At 40.3% G+C, this 22,854-nt stretch overlaps 1 protein-coding gene across 1 annotated transcript; it reads right to left on the bottom strand.

Moving 5' to 3' along the window:
* Positions 1-6: 6 nt before the first annotated feature.
* ghrb (growth hormone receptor b) lies at positions 7-20,828 on the bottom strand. The gene is made up of 9 exons (XM_037117167.1): positions 20,654-20,828; positions 14,054-14,138; positions 7,560-7,695; positions 6,124-6,302; positions 4,777-4,955; positions 4,409-4,553; positions 3,530-3,620; positions 3,208-3,277; positions 7-2,846 (listed from the first exon to the last, which is right to left on the bottom strand). Exons 2-9 carry the CDS (start codon positions 14,127-14,129, stop codon positions 1,971-1,973), a joined length of 1,752 nt encoding a protein of 583 aa, XP_036973062.1. The 5' UTR covers positions 14,130-14,138; positions 20,654-20,828; the 3' UTR covers positions 7-1,970.
* Positions 20,829-22,854: the final 2,026 nt, after the last annotated feature.

The following is a 22,854-nucleotide window of genomic DNA, read 5'->3' as shown; positions in this document are numbered from 1 at the left end:
CAGGGGCAGATTTATGAAAGTCTGTTTATTTGTGAATCACTTATGAACAGTCAAAATGCAATGCAACTTTACAAATCCAACTCTGATGACTATGTGTCCCCCAACTACACTGACATTCAGTGCGCTGTATATCAGAAACCAAATGAAAAACAAAAACTTGTACATCGCATGCACTGGTAAAACACATACTGACAGAGCAGATGAGTTCGTTCAGCTCTATGAACGTTTCACAGTTCTTGAAACATAAATGAAGAGCGCAAAATACGATAAGCATCTGCTCCAGTCGACACTTTTACAAACAACTCATGCCTTACTTTTAAACTCTGGAGTTCATGTGTTGGTAATATCATGATATTCATGATATATAAACCCAGGCTGTAAGATCGAGTATTACAATAGAGCAATGGATTACTTATTGAGGAAGTAACACTAATATTGGTCTCAAAGCTCAAATAGGACTGAAGAAAAAAGAATACCAATGGAACTTCTGGAAAGCTAAAATTGCTGAATTCGTAAAAAGACAGCAAGTGATAATTTTACGTTGACAGGCATTTTTTCACACAGCGTGTCATTTACAAATGACTTGATTTTATCTGACAGAGCTTTTGATATGTACAAAATGTAAAAAAAAAAAAAAAAGAAGAAGCATCCAACAATTTACAAATGCAATTAAATGTGCCCTTATTTAAAGCTGCACAAGTCAATATTCTTGTTTTAACACTGAATGAAATGACTACTTACAATGTAAAAATGATTACCTGTAGTGACGAACCACAGGGAATTAACAACAACTCTGCAGCACGACGCAACTCTTCAGCCTTTTCGCTCGAAGCACTTAACAGCAGACAGACAAAATGAGCGACAAGATGGTGAGAAACTGGAGCATTTCGCAGCTCAGGAGACAGATGATTCTCTAAAGAGTTGATGGAGGCCAAGCCAGAGCTTAAAAGAGAGTGAAAATTCATCAACTGAACAGAAACGTGACTACATATGAATACATGATGGCATTTGCTTGTCAGTACGTTATCCAAAACAAGTAATGCACTACGATTGCAGAATTCTTCTGTCCAATTTTTTTAAAAGAGCCCCCTCCTCAATGACAGAATCTGAGAGAGAGAGAGGGAGCGGTGGTGATCTGGCAAGCTAGATGTTAATGAAGAGAAGGAGTGGCGTTAAAGAGAACAAAGCACATACATAAAATGTCGGGAATGCTCTATGAATCAACACGCTCAAATCTCTGCATAACCCTCTGGGTTTTTGTCACGGGAATGCAGCTGAAGTGCATGCTTTACCCTGTCTGCTGTTGGCCGCTCTGCTCTGAGTGTAGCTCAGCACCACCCTCAGTCAAACGAACAGGCACACGAACCTGCTGCCCTCTTAACACCATAACAGCCCTGAGCAGAGGAAAGAGACAGATGGAGCGAAGGAAACTGAGTCCGACTTCACATCTTGCACTGTTCTGTTGACCTGGGATGCCCCTAACCCTGCAAAATGCTATACAAATTAGAAAACCCATGCAGAGAGAAGGGTCTCTGCACATATAGACAGTGCCACACACTTCTAGTGGGTTATAAGGGATGACAGAGAGGGATTACTTTTTTATGAGTCGATACGTTGTTTTCCTGCATGGCGCACCTTTAGGAAGTGTAAACCTGTTTTTTCAGAACATTTCCAGCAACCGGTTTGTGGTATTTCCCTTTGGAAGGTTCCTTTTCCTCTATTGCAGTTAAAAACATCCTTGTGTGCTCGTCCTCCCTCATACCAAACTCGATGTTACGGCCGTGTCTGAGGGAGCAGTGGGAGGCCAGATGCAGAGGCGGTGGCAGGACAGGCACAGATGCCCCTCCCCCCCAAAAACTATTTCAGGAGAGCTGACATTCGACGCTCAACCACGGGGCCCTCAAAAGTCAATACCCAAGACTGTTCTCCTTTGATTGACCAGTCCTAACCATGCACCATTCGCTGCTGATCTATGGTGTGATGCTTCCCAGAAGGTCAGGGGTCAGGTAGCCGCCTGGTGTTGGCATGGTCTTGGGGATTATCAGCTGGGGGGCAGGTGTTGAGTTTGGTGTGAGTAAGAGGCTGTTCTGCCTGTCAACACCCTCTACCACGGTGTAGACAGGAGCAGGGGGAAGAGGGGACACGGCGGCAGTATCCGATTCATGGTAAGGCAATGCGGGTGGCAAAGGACTCAAGTCTCCTGTCAGGCAGGGTTCACTCTGATCTCCTATGGACAATCTTGGGCTCATTTTCCCTGCGTTGAGCTCTGAGGTGTAACCCCCCTGATCTGCATTCACCACCAGGAGCTGCAACTCTTTCTTTGCTTTCTCCTTCTCCGCCATGATGTCTTTCTCCGTGTCTTTCCCAGTGGTTTGCTCCACCTCGGTCTGTTCCTCAGGCGACAGCAGCACCTTGCCAGACGACCTCACCTCACTCACCTGGGTGTACATAGCCTCTCTGCCCGGTGCTGCAAAGGGAGGCTCTCCAGAGGCGGGGCTCTGGACTGGGGAGCTTGGCTCGCTGGCTGTCTGGCACGACACTTCCTTACTGAGGGTTTGATTTGGGATGAGAGGATGGAAAGGCGATGCTTCAGGGTCGCTGGGGAGATCTGGGTCGCAGCAGCTGGCCCGACCTGAGTCATCATCTCTGAAGCCAATGGAGATGGGAGTGCAGTTGGAGGACAGGGAGCGGTGCATGAGACAGTCCGTGTCCAGGTCTGTGAGCTTGTCGCCTTGCTCCTCGATGTCCAGGTCGATGAATTCCACCCAGGGGTCGTTGTTGTACAGCTCCGGCCTCAGATTAGGGGGGCCGCCCAGGATGGATGTCAACTCTCTCAGCTTCCCTTCCTGTTAGATAAGGGAAATAGCATTTATACACTCGAGAGGCCAGATGCAGCTGGTGACCTACTTTGGCAGCTTCAGGAAGCATTCAAGTTTATGACAACATGGGTCTTATATAGTAAGCTTTGGCAATCAATTATTCTGGTAATATAATATTCTTTTCATGAAGTCTATTGGGGAGAACTGGAAAACAAAAATAATAATCCTGCAGATAAGTAAAGCTCATTTGGTAGCAAAAACATCCTTTGTGCTTCAACTCTGAGGTCACCTGCTAACTGTAGTTGTGAGCACACAGCTTTCAAGTGTAGTAAGGTATTACTGATATTTGTGTGAGCCTACTTTTGATTTGATTATAAAAGTCATATACCTTGAGCAGTTCGGGGTCTATTCCTCTTATTTTGGGTCCCGGAACAGGAGGCAAAAGAATAAACATCAACCTTGGGGAGAGGGGAAAAAAGGAAAATATTAAATTTGACACATGAACGACAAAAGACAAACATGACATCAGACCTCTGTATAAACATTGACCAGCAGATATATAATGTTTGCATGTCAGTGTCTAAACCTTTGAATGATATCCCTGATAACAGATTTTGAAGGTCAGTCAGCCCATGCAGTAGGTTGGTCACTGAGCATTTTTAAAACCTTCCACTCCTACACAGAAAACCAGATGGCTGTGAAATACTTACTTTTCCTGCTGCGATATGATGACCAACATCAGGATGGCCACTAAACACAAGGCTCCAAAGAGAAGGAGGGCCACCACTGGGAAACTCGACACTGGGAAAAAGAAAGAATCTGCTGTAATCTGTGAAGACTGCTGTAGCAACTTTCAAATTAAAAGTGACACAGGCACATATTCAGGTAAGACACCAAAGGATTGCCTTGTAATTGAGTCAACACGCCCATGTTCCCCTCAGAATGAATTGTAATCATATTGGTTAACCCCACGCTCTACCACAGCTTTTAGCTCAAGGCACAGCTGCCTAAATGCAGCCTCACAGAGCTGCTAGCACAGCTGAACACTCCCAGTCCTGCTATGTTTCCAGTTGTATTTATATTAAGTACACACGTACACGCTTTTGTCTACTGTAATTACTAACAACAGCAAGTGGCTTTCATTTATGACTGCCATGTTTGTTTAAGAAAATGACGTGCACCTCATAAATCAACTTCTACTTCACTGTTTGCCAGAGGGAATATTTTTTGTGGCAGCCGGGAAAAAAGTCCAGGGCGTACTTATGTGGCTTGATTTTCTAATATTAACACTTCATCAAAACTGGATTCACACATTGCGACGGGTACACTATGGTCACAGCTTCAGGAGGATCACGCAGATAACTACCGGTATATCATTTCTTTTTCATGTGGAGATTCAAGCTATTGATGTTCAGTGAAAGAATGGTGGAGCTGTGACGTGAACTGTAGGCACTAATATTGAGAGAGTTCTTTACAGCGACAAGGACGTTCAGCTACAGCCTCTACAACTCGTAAATTGAAAAACCTTTAGAAAAGCATTCACAACGTCTTTATCTGCTAGCCTGCACAACATCGCTGTGAGTGTTTACCTTTCGCCGGGATGTGGATGAATATGGAGTCGCTAAATTCTCCAAACTCTTTCCCAGCCAGCATTCTGCACCGGACCCGAACCTCGTGATTGACGTTGTGTTTAAGTCCGTAAAGAGACCGATGGGTGCTTATCACAGGATCCATCTGGATTGAAGAAAATGAAGGCTCAAATATCAGAAGCTACAACATCACAGTCCTCTCATTTGGAAAACATTCATGTTTACCTTTGACATAAAGTTGACTACAAAAACCACTCAGCGTTTATTAGAGTCTTGCACTGCACTGAGGTTAATAGATATAAGTATGTTTATCATGACAGGGCTGAAGTGGTAATCAAGCACACTAAAATAAAACAGAAGACACCCACCACTTTCCACTGGTCAGAGCTGACGCTGCGGTACTGGACCTCATACTGCAGTGTCATCCATCCCGTCGCCACGTCTGCAGACTGAGGCGGCTTCCAGCTCACCAGGACGTCATAATAAGTGCCGCTCAGACTTTCATTCAGTGTTGTCCAGGTCAGGTCAAATGGAGGATCTGGCTGCACTGCAGAACAGAAAGTAAGTTTAGAGTAGTGTTATCATTAGCAACTGAACTACAACAAGTTTATATGCATATACCCATGGATTCATCGGTAATAGGCGGTGGCTGTATGTTAGTTGGAGTCAGTATGGAGACACAAGAGTGGTAAAATAAATAATAATAAATCTGTGGAAGAGTAAGAAACTAAATGTGGAAATAGAAAAGAATAAATAAAAGCAAAATAGCAATTTTGCATCTGTTTATTCTATGTTTCTTAACATATTTTTTAAACATTCGTTTATTCATTTATTTGTTTATTCATTTACTGCATATACATTACTGTCCCCGTATTTTTAAAATTTTCATGTAATGTCATTTACTTATATTTATCCCTTAATTCTTTTCCCTATCCCTATCTCTTGAAGGGTGGAGCTGAAATGTATACAGATAAAAAAAAATTCTAAACAAACAAATGTCAAAATTAATGTCATAAAGATATTCTATTAAATATGTTATAAAGTCATTTATTTTTGTATTTTCACATTTTTTTATATCTGTATTTTTTTTTTAATTCTTTATGGCACTTCCATGGACTACATTTATTTGTTAAGTCGGGACCACGGTGATCCTTGTTTCAAGATCAATGACTCTGGCTGCTACTTTTAAACTGGAGGGCAAAAGTAGGTGGACACCTGAACAATACATTCACGTGTGGACATGCTACAGGAAGCATTTCCATAAGGTTTTCTGAACCTGGATGCTGGGATTTGATTCCTGCCAGCCGTAAGAGGATTAGTGAGGTCCAACAAGGGTGTTAAACGATAAGTCCTGGCTCACGGTCGGCACTGCAGTTCATTCATTGTCGAGTCATTCATAATGTTCTGTTGAAGCAAGACCTTCCCCACACTGTTGCCAAAACACAAAAGTATGCTATTGTTTGAGAAGATCATTGTAAGCTGTAGCATTAAGCTTTTCTTTTAACTGAAGCAAGGGGGCCGAAACCATAAAAATAAACACTGGACAGCAGTATTTTTACTACCCCCATAAATAATTATTACTATAAATATCCTTTCTGTGCCATTGTTATTTCCAATGTTGCTGTTTTGTTTGTGTGGATCATTTTATTGTGACTGGTCTGCTCCTAACAGCTACCCTCTGATCTGGATGGTGACAGGCGGGACAGGAAACTCACCGATGGCTTCGACGGTGAACTTGTTCTCGTCGTAGACGGTGGATTCGTCCCTCGAGCGGAGCTGGACTCTGTAAAATGTCCAGATGGATGTGTGGTTCTCATTGAAGAAGCACTCGTTTGGCCTGTTGGTGCTGTAGTGAGGACACTCTGTCCACTCTTTAGGAGAATCAAGTGGGGATCTGCAACATGTCATTCAAAAAAGCAGCATGAACTGGAGGAAGGAGGGAACAGGAGACATGTCTTCGTTCAGTCTGAAAATCTCTCTTCTTGTCTTTACAGCTGGGTGTACAGTATGATCTATATAGAATGTTGTGAGAGCCTATCCTATCTTGTGAACAAAGGTGACACCGGCCTGAGAGAGTCGTTCATGGAGCAGGGCTACACTCCTGATTGGATGAAACAGTATCTATCGACACTGCTTAAATGTAAAGGGGCTGCCCAGAGTTTATCCACGGAACTTAGATCTCATGCTCTCATCTCATTCCACAAGCGTTCCAAATAATTCCAACGAATTACGTTAATTCGGATTTTTACTGGCTAATCCTCATTAGAACACCAAAACGTGTATTAATCCGCAGCTGAACAAATGCACTCTTTCTTCTATTTCTAAGACTGCAGTGTCCATCTGTTTTACAACATTACAGGGGATGTTAGAAAACTGAAAACTACTAAATTGTGAACCAAAAGAACGTTTTCAGAGTAGCTTGAATATCAGCCAGGGTGTTTTAAAATTAATACCTTACCACTAAGTGTAAACCTGAACTGGACTTTTGCCGGGTCAGCACAGAGCGAGCAGGTGCACCACCTGACAGATAAGGCTTAGACACGACAGTGTCAACATTGGAGTTGTCAAAGCAGTGACCCTGTTTCACCTTGATAAGAGCAGCCGCTCAGTTAGGAAAAAATTCAAACGTGGCTGAGAAGGTTTTTTCAACTATATCCCACATTTGCTTAAACCTATATGCATTTTCTGACTCTCCTTTCCCTTCTGTCCTCATCTGGCACATAAAATTATCTTATGTAACTTCTTTAAGGTTCAGCCTGTTGACTCTGTGTCCTTCATCGAGCACTTGAAAATGTACACACCACCCACACATCTCTCAGGCTTGTATTTTTATTTTTTCTATTGGTTTTAAATTGCATTTACTATTTGCTCTTGTTTTGTTTTTTAATTTTTTCTATTGCTGTAATTATCGTTCTCTTTTATTCACACTGTGCGCAACCCTGGATGGTCAGTCTAATGGTGTAATGATGTAATTATTTGTACTCCATCCATATCAAAAGTTAAAAAAAAATATATAATAAAATAAAAATAATGATAAAAATAATAAATAAAGGCTTGATCTCTTCTTTTTTTCATTTTTTTGTTAATCTGTTGCGCTGAATTCCTGGATAGCACAGACCAAACATATTTCTGTTGGAGTTTTTCCACTTACAATTTGTTAATGTAGAATAAGCGGAGCTCTCCCGGCTTGGAGAGGTTCTGGAGAGTGCCGACATTCCATCTGCAGCGGAAAGTCTCCATGTTGGCAGAGACACAGCTGGTGAGCTGTGGGTCCCTCTGAGGGTGGACTGTAGAGAAACAGAGACAGAGTGAGAGGGTAAAATAATACATCTCTAATTGTTTTTATACTGTAAAGCTCTGTTTTGTTTTATTTTTCTGTGTAACAACGCCCATGAGTCATCATCGTCTAAATGGTGGCTGTGCTGCACTTCAAGGACTGGATAATGACTGTAACCTAACTCCAGAGAGCAGCCGAGCCGCAGGGCGAGTATCTGCTTTTTCCTGGAAAGCAGTTTTATTGCTCTTCAAGCGAAAGCTGCAGCTGGAGAGTGAACTGCCGCGGCTGTTGTGGAATGAGCTATCTGCTTTCTGTGTACTAAGAAACACCCTAGCACACAAAGTACGACTTGGATCCTGTTTCAGTGGCTACACAAACTCAAACCATGTGTACCAGCACGCATACTATAAACTGCTTCTTTGCCAGTGTGCTGCAGATATGGCACGTTTGTCCCACAGTGCAAACTTTTTGGCTTTGTGTTTGTTAAAAGGGTTGTGTAAAGCATTTTGTGGCTCCAGGGCAGTGCAAACTCTCCAGATGATAGAAGACCACATGATTTAAAGTGAAAAATAAGCGAGATAACAGATCTCTGTAGTGTAGAACCCTTCTAGCATATGACACCTGAGTCTTCACGTTGTTTTCTGGGAAATGTAGGCTTTAACAAGAAAAAGAGGAAAAATAAAAATGTGTGGGATCAAAAAAACCCAAAACATCTTTGCTTGTTTTTGTTTTTGTAACTGTGCATCGTGACTCCAGAGTGCAAAGCTGAATTGCTGGGGAACTCTTCCAGTGTAACATGAAACCAGATAGGCATCTGTTGTTGCAAGCATTGTATCATTTCTTAAGCAACATACAGAAAAGTACACCAACAATGATCTGCTTTAATTGCACTGAAAAGATGAGCATGTTTCAAAGTATACAGTAATTTATCAGTCCTGTCCACGTCGTTTCAACACATACTCCTTTGTGAGTCCATCAGCTCCATGCTTTCTGTTGGAAGGCATCACCTCCTTAAAGGGTTGTTTTTCCAAAGGACTTAAGGTGTACTTATGATATCCTCATGACCCACAGCACACACACACTTTTTCATGTGCACTAATTCTTTAGGCAGAAAGTAGTTTCCAATGAATGCAGCTGACTGTGAGGTATTTGGATTACCCAGAGTTACTGGGGCAAATATCTTAGACCTGGAGGTCGACTGGCAACGTTTTTAATGTGTACTGTCTTGAACTACACTTGAAGGCTGGTGTGTCCTGTCTGGAGCAGCGGAGCAAGTGAGCAGGAACTCACCATGCTTCTGTAAATAGGAGATACTGAGTAGCAAATAGAGAATCCTGCTGACATGCAGATGCTTTTCTGCACTGGCTGGCTGTCTTTTCATTGGGTGGAGGACTGTACAATACTGGCAAAGATTATATTTAGTTTCGCAATCAGAAGCACTGCCATTGATCTGGTCTTAAAAACACACGGAACATGACAGCGATGGCTTGCCATTTCCTGCTGTTGGCTTGTCAGTAGCATGGTATTTCATTGTCGTGGTTATCGTGAACGCCCTACGGCTGATATAATCCAAAGACATTATAACACAGCTCTGCTCAGATATGTGTGTTGCTATACAACTAATGTGATTTAGGCTAGATCTCTAACCTAGCTCATATGTTAATCACATTCTTTTCATTTAACTAACTTCATGAGATGTCTCTGGAATGCAATACACAAACGTCTTCACATTCTGTTGATAATCTTCCATGTTTTAATGGAAAATTCTTAAATATTGCACCTTTAACTCAAGCGCCTCACAGTCCTCATGAGTGGACAGAGTTTGCATGACTAGTCACTGCGAGGTGTTTGTTTAATGCAGGTGGACTGGCCCTTTACACAAAGAGCTGAGGGAGCTTTTTTTTTTTCCCCCCACAATCTTTTAAGCAAACACTGCTGATTGTATTACCAGGAGGGCTTTGAGATCAATGATTCTGGGGACAGCTGCAGCAGTCAACAGATTACAACAACATTTCACAGAGAAACACCTCACAAGCCCAGGCTGGCTGAGTACCGAGAAGCGCAAGGACAAGATGGCTCCTTTACGGCTGGGAGGCAGCGCTCGGAGCAGATGATGAATACCTCTGGCTTGCTTTGGGTGTTTCAGGGAAGGGGAGCTACAGGTTAAAAATAACCTGTTTACCAGATCCTCCACTCCTCCTCGGAACTGTGCTTAGCTCAGGATTAAGAGAAAAATCAATTTGACACTCAGCTATGCGGAGCATTTTTCTGGCTCACTTCAGCATGTTAAATGAGGTCGTGTGGATGGTCTGAAAAGTGTGTGTGTGTGACAGGGAACATGCACGCTATATTGGTTTATTATATTTCCAAGGGCAACCTGATTACTGCCTGGATTCATTTACATGGAAATCTCCTTCACAATTAAGAGCCGATGGTGGACGTAGAAAGCCCAGGGCCATGCCCTGAGCCGAACATGAGGCCAGGTTAGGTTAACTTGGTAATGTTATAAAGTGAGGACATTATCTTTCACTATTCAAATGTGTTGAATGTGTTCTCAGTGTTTCCCGTGTTAAAGCCAAAAGCACAATCCTTTCCTTGTCATTTACGGATGATTTTTAGGATATAGTAATTTTATTTACATTCACGTTTCAATTGTTATAGCTGTTGTTACCGTTGAAGTTGCTGTACATTTCTCTCTCTCTGTACATCAATTAATTAAAGTGTCGCTAGATAACTTTTGTTGTGAATTGGAGCTATATAAATAATCTGTATAAATAAAAAATGACTTGATTTGACTTCATTTGTGAGGGTCTTAATATAACCTTTTGTTTTTGTTTTGTTGTACTGTAAGAACAAATATTGGTGGAAAACAAATTTTAAAAAATCATCTTGGCGTCCTTGGAAGAAAGAACCTCCAGGGTCAGATCGGATCCTGCTCTGATTTGAATCTTTTCACCGACCGCGGAGAGCTCAGACACGACGTTTTAAACTTTGAATTTCACATTTACACTTACGTTAACTCCAGTTTATCGACTGGACTGCAGCAGCAATCTGCAAAGGGCACCTCCATTGTTTGCGCGCTGTAATTCTGACAGCTGACTGAGAGGAAATGTTTAAATTTATTCCATGAACGTAATATTACAGTGAGGAGAGGGGAACAGAGGAGAGTGAACCGGAGTCTCTGGTGCGTGCTGAGTTTAGTGAGAGCTGACTTTGACACACAGACACACACGTACACACACCCTCAAAGGTTGCTGTTGCTTATTAGCATTCGACTAATGTAGAGTAATCTTGCTGTTCAGGGTAAATAGACACAATAACAGTAACGCAACTGTCCAGCAGCCAAATTGGCTTTGCTGGTAATGAACAGACCACTGAATAACAACCGTTGCTGATGGAAATTGACGTGACTTGACTTGGCACACATGTCCACAGAAGAGGTAATGTTTGAGTATTATTCACTATATGTTAAGTTGTTTACAGACTTCCTCCCTTTTCAGACATTTCATTGAAGAACTCCTATCTTTAACTACTAAATCTGCCATTAAGTAACTTTTATTGGCAGAGTGTGTGGTTAGAATAATGAGAGCAACTCCCAAACTGATTCAAATTAGATTCATTTTTGTGCTTGTGTGCCTGTCAGACTGAGCGCCACTGTGTTTGTTCAACAGCCGTCTGGCAGAGTTCACCTCCAGTTTAAGCAAACATGAGAGCAGTGAATGCAGAGCGCTTTCTGAACACAGTTGTCGGAGCCGCAAAACACTGACAATTCCAAAGACGGCACTATCAATTTACAGCATTTTCTCATTTCAGGACCATTTCCATTTCCAAGGCAAAGGGCCAAAACCTCTACGTGGTAAACATGTTGACGGCACGGTTTCTCTCTGAGTGCAGCTGACACTGTCTATTTCAGGGTGAACATCCTGAAACAAAACATTCTTCGCCCAATCTGTTTTGATAAGCGCAGAGCTGTTTCCTTTCAGCCATGATTTCAGCGGGAGTAGGAAATAGCAGCTACCATTAATTTCCTTTACAGAACTCAATCATAGCCTCAGCTAATCCCATAAATTATGAAGTAGAACACTGCTTATTGTTGTTCTTTGTTTACACAACCTCTTGATGATAATTACTGGGTGTTTTTCCAATCATAGCATCTATTAACATCTGCAGTGTGGGTCTGTGGGAAGCCTTCATTAATGTCTTTCCTGTGAGTGCACAGGCCAAATGGTTATTTAGAGAGTCACATGTTCAGACATCAATCAGTGCACTCTCAGGGGGGAAATACCTCATCCCCTGTATTTAGAAAAGCCATTTCCTTCCTTGGCTAAGGGCCACAATTCTACAATCAGTGATTATTGAACCTTTTACTAACCTAACAAGCCTTGTGGGCACAACATGGGCAGAAAAAAAAATGTGACAAGTGACAATATGACCCCTCCAGTCCAGAAATATAATCACATTAAGAACCGATGTACTGATTCCTGAGTGAAATAAACAGTTGCTGCTCAGGTGGTGAGCAGGGCAAAAACACTTGTCCACCACTACAGGGACTATTCAATTTCTCAAAGTAGCACCTCCGGCGGATGGGGCTCCAATGGAGCTGCGGAGCGAAAAGAGTTATTTTGGGGCGGCCAGTGACATTGACATACAGAGCGCATCCTCAAGGCTTCAGCAGACATGGAACTCTCCAGGCTGCAATATGGAAACAAAAGATGCGCAGCTGGGTTACTGAAAACCTGGTCCCTGGGAAAAAACGTCAACGGCCGAGTTCATAACAAATGTAAGAAGAGGGGTGGACTGCAGACAGCCAATCATCAAGCTCAAAATTGACGCCTGGACCACTAGCGTGCTAAAGCCTCAAACAACACTTTGACATGAGGGAAAATAAACTACACCAAGCAATAATGATAGCTACAGGTGCTAACATTACTGATATTACACATGTCTACAACACACAGGCTGATTAAAACCAAAACAGTTCTTGACGGACATATCACATTGCCTATAGTCACATCTTAGGTGAGCTAATGAGAGTCCTGTACTGTAGTCCATGCTGTCATCTTATTGCAGCTATAATGGCTGACTCCAAAAATATCGCCCAGCATCACAGTATATCCCAGTATTATAGTCAAGCTTGTCTGACCTGGTAAATAGTAACTAAGGGTGGCAGGACTGTGCATAGATAAATTGAATGCAGCCAGGAGCCACAGCAGCGGAGATCTGTCATGTGAGTGATTCAGAATACAGAACACCAACATTTCCACACATGCAGCAGAAGGCTAGCAGCTTGCGTGGTGGAAGAATAAAACAATTCTCGTGTTGACTGATCGCTTGAGATTCATCAAAGTTTTTTTCCCACCGAAAAACAATGATCTATTTGTGTCAAAACGGACTCAAATACAGTCCAGCGCAATATGATCTGAGATGAAGGCAGCAATCCGAAATCTGCCGGCCATTAGTGGTTCTCAAACTTGCTGCCAAGTCCGAATTTAAAGGAAAGCATACGTGGCTGAGAAACCACTGACCGTAATTTGGCAGCAACGAGTTGGCTCTCACTTCCAATTTATGCTACAGGGTGAAAACATGCCTGTCAGAACACAGCGCCCTTGTTTAAACCTAGATAAAGACATGAAACAAAAACAGAATCAAAATAGTAGGAGAACAGGAGTAGGGGAGAACATGTCCTCACACGGCTGCCAAGTCGCTGCCAGCGTTATGTAACAAGATGAAGTACAGGATGTCCATATGGGACTCTAATGGTCAGCGCAGACAGAGTTTTAAATCTGTGGGTAAAACACGACCCATGTACGCAAATACACAGGCTTTCCACTGCCACCGAGGGGCTGTTTGGTCGAAAGGGGGGCCTCTACACACTAAACAGCTTCCTATTGTTCAGCAGTAGAGCACTCGCTGCTCTCCAGAATTCCTGGGAAGCCACTTCACTGGAAGTCCTGTTGGCTGTTCCATGTGGCTCTCTGTGGAGGGCTTCGCTGTTGTGCAACACATTTCTAATACACTCCAACACCAGAGCAGCACGGTAACTGTACAGTAATAAGTGTTTTATATTGTCCTACTGAAAGCAGATTTGTCTCAAAAATGAGTTCCATCTGGTGTTGTGCAAATGTTTTGATTCCAAGTCGAGTAGATAAACAAAAATACAAAATCTGGGCATCATAGGACGGCAGGTGTCAAGAACAGCATTATCAGTGCCAAGCATAAAATAACATCACACAACATTGTTTTTTCTTACATGACAAACATATATGTCTCAAATGCTCAAGTGTTGTCAACATTTTTAATCGACTTGATCTATGTAAGTAAACTGAAGACATGGCTTACCAAATAAATATCAACATTTGCAAACATACCTTGCTCTGACGTTGATTCCAGCGCTGAAGAAGTGAAGATGTATAGGAAGAAGAGTAGAGTGAGAGTGGCAGCCATGGTGTCGAGCTGTCAAGGAAACATGTGGCGAGTGTTACTTTCTCTGTGCAGTCCACCCAGTTGAATCACAACACATGAAGGCCCAGCCCACTACCACCATTAAACAGGGCCCTACACGCCTAGACTTAAAGAGGAGAGGTTGAGTTCACCCATGATAACATAACATTTAGATAAAAGTATTCATCAAATAACTTCAATATTTCGGGTTACACAATATTCCGGTGCAGACATATATGCATATACATATACACATATATATATATACATATATATATATACATATATATATATATATATATATATATATATATATATATATATATATATATATATATATATATATATATATTATTTTGCAACTGATTACATGAAAATATAATTTCTTGTTTTATTCTTCCCATTTCATCCCTGCCATGTTAAATATTGCTACGTTAACTGATACCTACTCAGTTCTTACAATATGTAAACACACAACTGTGTCTAACTCTTCTATTTCAACTTGTAATGCAGAGTATTTCTACCCAGAAGTTGGGGCCCTTTGTGAGTTTCTGATTCAGAATCCTATCACATTTTTCAGCCTTGATTTATCATTTAAAATATCTCTTAAAATACATTTGTAGCAACTATTTATTTATTTTATCATTTCTACACTCAGATAAAAATAGTAATGCATTTATTGGATTTCATATGCAACTTAAAACCTGTCTAATTGCTGGCCACAACTGTGTGTCAAAGTCCAGAAACTTAAGAACAGGCCCCTGAGGAGTCGTGTTAAAATAGAGTATGCAGGAGAGAAGTTCCTTATTTGCTTTGCATTGCTTATCCTTTACGTTTACTCTTCATTTAATGTTTCAGCTTCTTTCATTTCGTACCTTTTGTTTACTCTTTATTCGTTTCAGCTCCTTTTATTGCTTATGTTTTGTGTTTACTCTTCATCTAACGTTTCAACTCCTTTTGTTGCTTATGTTTTGTGTTTAATCTTCATCTAACCGTTAGATGAAGATTTTTCTACTGCTGGTCCCAAACTATGGAGCGGCCTCCCGCTGCACATCAGACAAGCCCCCTCATTGTCCATTTTTAAAACTCATCTTAAAACCCATTTTTATTCTTTGGCATTCAACCCAGTATGAGACTCTGCTCTTGTTTTAGTGTTTTATAATTTTTATTGTTTTAACATTATTGTTTTATTGTTTTTATATGTGTTTTTTATGTTTTACGCTCCATTTCTTATTTATGTACAGCACTTTGTCCCAGCTGTGGCTGTTTAAAATCCTTTATAAATGAAGTTGAGTTGGGTTAATGTTTCATTTACTTTCATTGCTTTCTTTTTAAGTTTACTTTGTCGTTTTAACTCCTTTCATTGCTTATCTCTTATGTCAACTCATCATCTAATGATTCAGCTTCTTTCATTGCTCTTCTTTTATGTTTCTTCTTCATCTAAGATGTTGTCTCACATGAAAAATAAGATAATGAAAAGAATCTGAGTGATGACTCATGGTACATCGGAATTATTGGACAGCGGGGAGGACCAGCAGGTCTAAATCAGAGACCGTGCATGTTTTATTCATGAAACATTTCCTGGTATCCACACGGTTTCTCCTTCCTGGAGAGCCTTGTTTCGCAACACCGAACTGTGTGAATCGTGACAACTATCTCCTGCCAACAGTGCTTGGTTTCTGATGCCTTTTTCTAAATCTGCTACGAAACCTGGACTTCATTTAGATCATGTTCAATCAATGCCTATACACATAATTGTCATTATTTCAACTTATTTCTACCCAGATGTTGGGGCCCTTTGTGAGTTTCTGATTCAGAATCCCATCACATTTCTCAACCTGATTTATCACTTAAAATATCTCTTAAAATACATCTGTATCGTCTATTTGGCAATGATTTCTATGCTCAGATAAAAATAGTAATGCTTTTATTTCATATGCAACTGAACACCTGTCTAATTGCTGGCCACAACTGTGTGTTAACAGTCAAACTTAAGAACAAGCCCCTGAGGAGTTGTGTTAAAATAGAGTATGCGGGAGAGAAGTTCATGCCAATGTATTTAGTTACTGAATACAAATGAAGTGGAAACATTAGTAATCGAATCTGAATTAGGGTTGTCAAGAATCTCAAAATCCCAGATTTGATTTGATTTGACTGTCAATTTAAAGTAACAATTTCCCAATGGGAAACTCAACAGAATGGAGCCATTGTTAACTTCTTTAATCATACCTTTGTTCTTTCTGCTTTGACAAGTTAATATGACGCCTGTGAAAAAGGTCGACTGTTTATGGATTTTCAAATGCTTTTTCTCAAAAGATAAAACTGCTTTACAACAACAGCTTGACTTTACCCTGGTGGCTCTTTGCAGATTAGAATCATGCAAGTTCAAATAATATTCACCAAAAATACCACCCTTCAGTGATTCAACAACAAATAAAAAAGATACGATGTCCATTTGTCTCAAAGTTTGGCTTCTAAATAATGTCCAGAGTAAACCCCCCCCGCCAAAACAAAAAAAAATCAATAAAGGATCTCTGAAGAAGAACATCTCTGTCGAATGCAAATTGCACTGGACAAGTCGAGGTGATGGCCATATTGTCAGGGATGGAAGGCTGTTTTAGAGGGACATTTGCTGCTGGAACCTTCCATCTAGACTCAACATCAGTCTTGTTTCTACCGCTTTTCATGATTTAATAGAGCACTGACTATCATGATTAAAAAATGACATCATCCAAACATTTTATGAACCAATCCCTTGACAACATAACTGTAATGTAATTACACATTTTTTCAAATTTAATCTGGGTTGATAGTTACTTACTTTATTTTTTGTAATGTAATTGTGTAATCCTAATTACCTATAATCTGTGACTACCCAACCCTGTCCATGAGGTCAGGAGGTATTAAACGTTCCTGAGCCAAACTTTTGATCAAAGACATTTTTGGGCCAGACGAAATATAAATGGTAAGTGTGATATAAGACTGAAATCTTAATAAGAAAGCAGAAGTGCTGTGATCAAACTTTGGTGCAGTGATGTTGTCGAGGTCATTTCTAAATCAAATTAAGCTATTCTGTTTGAGGAGTCCTGAATGAATCGCACAGGTTTCGAAATTGTGAAGTGACACCTGGAGTGCGCTTGACTTTTTGCACTTCTTGTATACATCGCGTACATGAAAAAAACACAATGTATTAATGATTCACGATTCACATGTACGTTTTCCTTTTCAAGCTCTGTCAAATAATGTCCTCTTTTTCTCTCCACAAGTCCACTGACCGTCTTCTTGCTGTTTCACAGCTGCATATTTGAAGACATGCTGTCTCTTATTTCACCACATCATACTTCTATCTATTGTACACAGTTTACAATAGAGTCACTTGGTTATCATGACACTCAAAAAATGCTCCCTTATTGCTTCATATGTAGCAGCTACGGTATTTTATTTCTGGTAAAGTTAGTAAACTTAGTAGTACTAATATTGTTAATTCATATTTGACACAAAATGTTCTTAATTCAGGTTTAAATTATTGATTTAGAATAACTTAAGCTCCAGTGAGGTAAGTCTTGTGAAAACTTTTACCTCATTCAAAACATGGAAAAATGAAAGATGAGATAGGTTGGATTAGGATCAATTAAGGGCTGCAAGATAAAGATAAGATTAAAAAAAAACTTATAAAAAATCATGATGATGTGACATTTTAGGGTCTGTACCAAACAAACATGCTTTCTTAAATCTGGAGAAGCAGAAAAAGAGGATCTGTAAGACAGGACGTCTCTGCAGCACGACAGTACTCTAATGTTCTGTCACATAATATTTTGATCAACTGTGCAGCCATAAATCAGTTTGTATAATTGATGTTGTTTCTGTCGTCCTGGTAAACTGTATAACATCATCACTTTGTGACCTGTCTGATGTTGTCGAACATGAAGTCTTCTCGACATTAAGTTTAGTGTTCATGTTAATTACAGTATTTGCTGATTAGCCATGATCCTTTTTTCAGTTGGAATGAGCAGGTGCACATAAGCAATATGCTAAGAATAACGCCTGTTAAGTAATCTTACACCGTTTGTGCTCAGCTAATGGAGACTAAATACTCTGAAAGGTTTTATTGCCATTTATTGCCGTATCACCAGTAAAGCCCAGAGCGAGAACAACAATGTTCATCTTCATCAACATGAACTCTGCTGGAGTCACTGCATTATGACTTTGTAGCAGGTGTTGGTCTACACACAGCTGAGAACAGTTTCGCAGTCTTTTCTCATTTTTCTCACACTGATAAGACAGACCTAAAGACTAAACTACCCTCGAAACTCTGTTTAGATAAACATGTGTAAAGTCAAGGTCATGATATTAAGACTGCGCGAAACTGAACGTGTTTCATTGCCACTGAGTCCTTATTTCCTGTTACAAAACACCCATAGGCTTTATTTTTCGAGTTGTCACCTGCAGAGAGGGAATGGGAGGCTTCATGTAAGACACACTTGAGAAAAAACATGTTTCCATACAATCTATTTTGAGCTTCATCCTCAGACTGTTTTTGCAAATACAGCCAGAAACTGTCCTGACAGCTAAGAGTAATGACAATTTGTTGACCTAAAACTGGGTTCATGGGACACACAAGTTGAGAGACCATGTGGTCAGATTACATTAGAGCGTATCAATAGGATGATATCAATCACTGTATGGATGAACTGACTGCATGTCCGTTTTGGTATTTACTCAATTTTATGTCTGCTGATTCTGGGCGATACCCTTGTTATCTAACCTACATCAGAGTCAAATGTAATTGTTAATGTTATGGAGAGAAGACCCCTTGTACGAAAGGGCAGGTACAGTGAGAACATATTATTTTTGTGAACAGGAAAGCTTTCATTCAGTAAATACAAAGACAACTGGGGGAATTCCATCTCAGGTTAAAAGAAAAAAAAAACCCTAAGGCTTCCTGTTTTTAGAACTTTATCAGTTCTATAGGTCATGCTTCTATTTATGCCCAAATACACGTATTCATGTATTTAAATATCTGTGTAAATATGTAGCATCCATGACAGAGCGTGACTATTAAGTAGATCTCTGCATGTCAATGTACTGTTCACTGCAGAATTGCACTCATTAATTGAGCTTATTTAAAGCCTTTTAAAACTGTGTAACTTATGTGAAAAATAGACTATAATAGACAGTGAAGCAAGCTGACAAGTTAAAGCTGCAATGTTTTGTTTTGTTTTTTTGTCTTTTTAATGGCCAATAGGGGGCAGCAGAACCAACAGTAAACATACCAAATTTGTAAATCACAATTGTCATAGCAAAAGGTTGTTCGTTAACATCTACGTTCTTTAGCATCTGTAATTGGTTCAATGACAATCAACTCCAGGGGAAAAAAATACATGTCTTGTTCTGCTTTTTGTTCTCACTCTTCCACCAGCTCACTGTTATTATCATTAGTGTCTGGAGATAAAGAAAAAACATGATGTGGTGAGAGTAACAGCCATCAAATAAATACGTAATATTAAACTAGAGCTCCAACAACATATCACTTGGCCGGTATTGGCCTTTCACAGATGTATATCATCATCTGTTTTTTCAGAATATAATACAGAAAGAAGATGGTTGGGGTTATTATGAAGTTCACCATGTTATTTGTCATTTTACCCGCATTTGAGGGATAACTGCTAAATATGTTTATGTATTTATTTTGTGCATAAAAGATGTCAATAGATGTACTGATAGAAGTTTTTTTTTTCTTTTTTTTTTCCTTCATAACATCAGTATGGACATCGGTCCCAAAAACTCAGCATCAGTATTAAACTAATATTTACAGGGCAGCGCCAAATGATTACTTTCAGTGTCAATTAATTGAATTTCAATACATGATTAATCGCCAACTCGGTGTAGGTAAAATCTCTGCAACATTAAAGTTATTACTTTTCACATTGTTGGCTGTGTGTTTCCAGCGGTCACAAACCAAAGACAAAGAGTAAATCCTCACAGTTAGGATGCTGAAACTTTATTATCTCAGCAGCTGCGAATTAACATATGGTCATCAACTAAGTGATTAATCGACCAAGTGTTTCAGTTATTTTTTAATACGCAATTCCAACATTAAAAGCAGGCCTATTTCCATTTGAAATTGCCTCATTTCATGAAGTACCTCAAAATTGGAACTGAACACACCACCACCTGTCGACCTGATGGGTCACGATGTGTCACAACTTTTTTGTTGAACAGGTGTAGATCAGTTGAACTTTTCTCTCTCTGTGTGTGCTGCTTGTTTTCCAGCCCTGCGGTCCGATCTCAGACCTGTTTTCCTCTGTGCGCTCTGAGATTGTGCAAGGCTCGTGAGGAGCACGTCAAATTAAACCGCTAACAGGCTCCGACACGATGACAGGCGTGAAGTAAACAGCCTCCGTCTAACACAGCTCAGTGCGTGAGTTCAACCAGGCGCTGCCAGACACCCTGGCTGTACATGCAGCTGGGTGAACACACACACACACACACACACACACACACACACGGACATGAGAGTCACTCACCGCGGGACAGCAGTCTGCAGCTCCGCTCCTTCATCCAACTGCAACAACACAAACTCTCACAGTCCGCGTTCAGACCCGCACAGGAACCAGCTCAACACAGACCCGTGTAGCCTACGCTGGCGACGCTGTCGAAGAAACCCTGCCCGGCTGACGGTCTGTGTGTGTGAGTGTGTGTGTGGAGCAGCAGCAGCAGCAGCAGCAGCAGCAGCACCACCACCACAGCTGTAATAGTCCACGGATTGGTTCTGAGGCGGGGGGAAGGGCGCCATCTGTCGGTGGAGTCTGAGTACTGCAGGACAACAACCCACAGCTGTCCAGGAGCACTGACACAGTGTTGCGAAAGTACTCAAAAATCATACTGAGTGAAAGTAAAGTCGCTTTGCTAAAACTACTTAAATCAAAAGTAATTTTCTGGCTGTATGCAGTAAACAATACGATGTCATCAATATAATTACAAACATATACATTATGCTACATGTAGGTTGAATATACTTGATGGATGAACTAATTATTGACCTGGCCTATTATCAGATCAATACAATAAATGAACTTTTGTATAAAGGTAAGTAAACATAAATCAAACATATCTATTTATCTATCTATGTAATTATATACATGTGTATACGAAATATACATATAACAAACAAAACAAAACAATAACCTGCTGTTCATTTTGCACTATATCATGTAAATATGTATATATGTCTATATCTTCCCTTTTTAATTTTCTTGTAATATGTTTCTGTTTTTGTGATATTCTGTCGCTGCTGTGACAAACAAATTTCCCCATCTGCAGGACATTAAAGGATTCTGATTCTTATTGTTGACCTGGACTATTATCAGATTCAGTATTTAGCTTTTGTCTGATCATCTGAATCACTGTTTTTCGGATTTTTTTCTTTTTTTTTTTCTGTATTGGCTCTGATGCAACATGTAAGCTGCAAAGTAGCAAGTAACTAAAATTATGAGATGAACATAGTGGAGTAAAAAGTATAATGTTTGCCTCAAAATGACTCACTGGGACACTTCAATAGAACAGAGACATTGTTAATGTAATGAGTAACACCTGTTTCTTCAACATGGGCAAGTCTGCTGTGAGGCAGATCTACATTGCATAAATCATTACATACATTTTTTTTTATAACTACATTTTTGTATACTTAGCAATTTTCTGACAATGTATTAAAGCGTAGCTTGGTAAGTAATGTAGTCTGGAGGTGTGTTTTTTTGTGTGTGTGTTTTGTTTCTTTGTAGAAAATCTCTTAAAATCCAGACAGCAATAAATAAATCGAATGACAAAAAGAAAATCCACTAAGTGGGGCAGCCATAGGCCTCTAACAGTCTATGTAACGTGAAATAATCCTCCAGGCTACCCATCTGTCTACCTCCGTAGCCCACCTGTCACTATGCATTCACGTGCCCTGAGCACTGATCGCTCATGACCAGAATCTTCCACAAAATTCCAATAGCAATTGGATTTATTGCTATGAAGCTACAATTTAATGAGCTAATTAAATAAAAAAATAGCAGTGTGCAGACAACATGTCCCTATGCTAACATGCTAGCCTGACAGTGGTGAGACCTAACAACAGCCATGATTATTGTTCACAGTTTTGATGATCATGTCAAGCAGACAGCACAAAGCACACAGGCCCTGAGCCAGGGACAGAACCAACAGACTCATTTGGCAGCTTATCCAGTTAGCAGACAGCACAAACCCACAGTAGTAAGGAGCAGCCCGAGTTTCACCAGGGAACCTCTTTGGACCAAGTTATTTTTTTGTACCAGCTAATTTGTTTGTCTTCATATGTCCTTGGTAACAGAGTTGTGTATCTATGTATTTATTAGACTAAAACAGCTAAGAGAGCTTGGTGAATGTAGCAACTAGCTGCTAACACATGTATCCCACGCGACCAGCAAGAGGGTGTTCGGTGTGGCTCTGAGGGAGGACTGAAGGGTGGAGGTGGGATTTTTTTCCGTGAGATACTTTGTCCATGTCTAATTAGACCTTCTTTGTATAAATGCACTGGTCAGTCAATTTAGAAGCACAGTCCATCAGCCCAACCTCATACTCCATTAAAGAGAAACGCCCTGCATTCAAAATTGTATCTAAATAAAGTAAAACATCACTATCAGTAGAATGTACATAAACATAAAAGTAATAACGCATCACATCATATGTTCTTATTTCAAAGTAACTG

This window comes from Acanthopagrus latus, chromosome 12 (genome assembly GCF_904848185.1).
Source record: "Acanthopagrus latus isolate v.2019 chromosome 12, fAcaLat1.1, whole genome shotgun sequence".
Taxonomy (NCBI): domain Eukaryota; kingdom Metazoa; phylum Chordata; class Actinopteri; order Spariformes; family Sparidae; genus Acanthopagrus; species Acanthopagrus latus.
This window is presented reverse-complemented; position numbering and strand designations above follow the sequence as displayed.

Excerpts from the sequence above, each read along its gene's own strand:
- ghrb (XM_037117167.1), bottom strand. The coding sequence starts at position 14,129 with ATGGCTGCCACTCTCACTCTACTCTTCTTCCTATACATCTTCACTTCT. Across the intron at positions 4,956-6,123 it reads GTTCACCGTCGAAGCCATCG|TGCAGCCAGATCCTCCATTT; the intron begins GTGAGTTTCCTG and ends TCTGTTCTGCAG. Across the intron at positions 3,278-3,529 it reads ATCATATCGCAGCAGGAAAA|GTTGATGTTTATTCTTTTGC; the intron begins GTAAGTATTTCA and ends CCTCTCCCCAAG.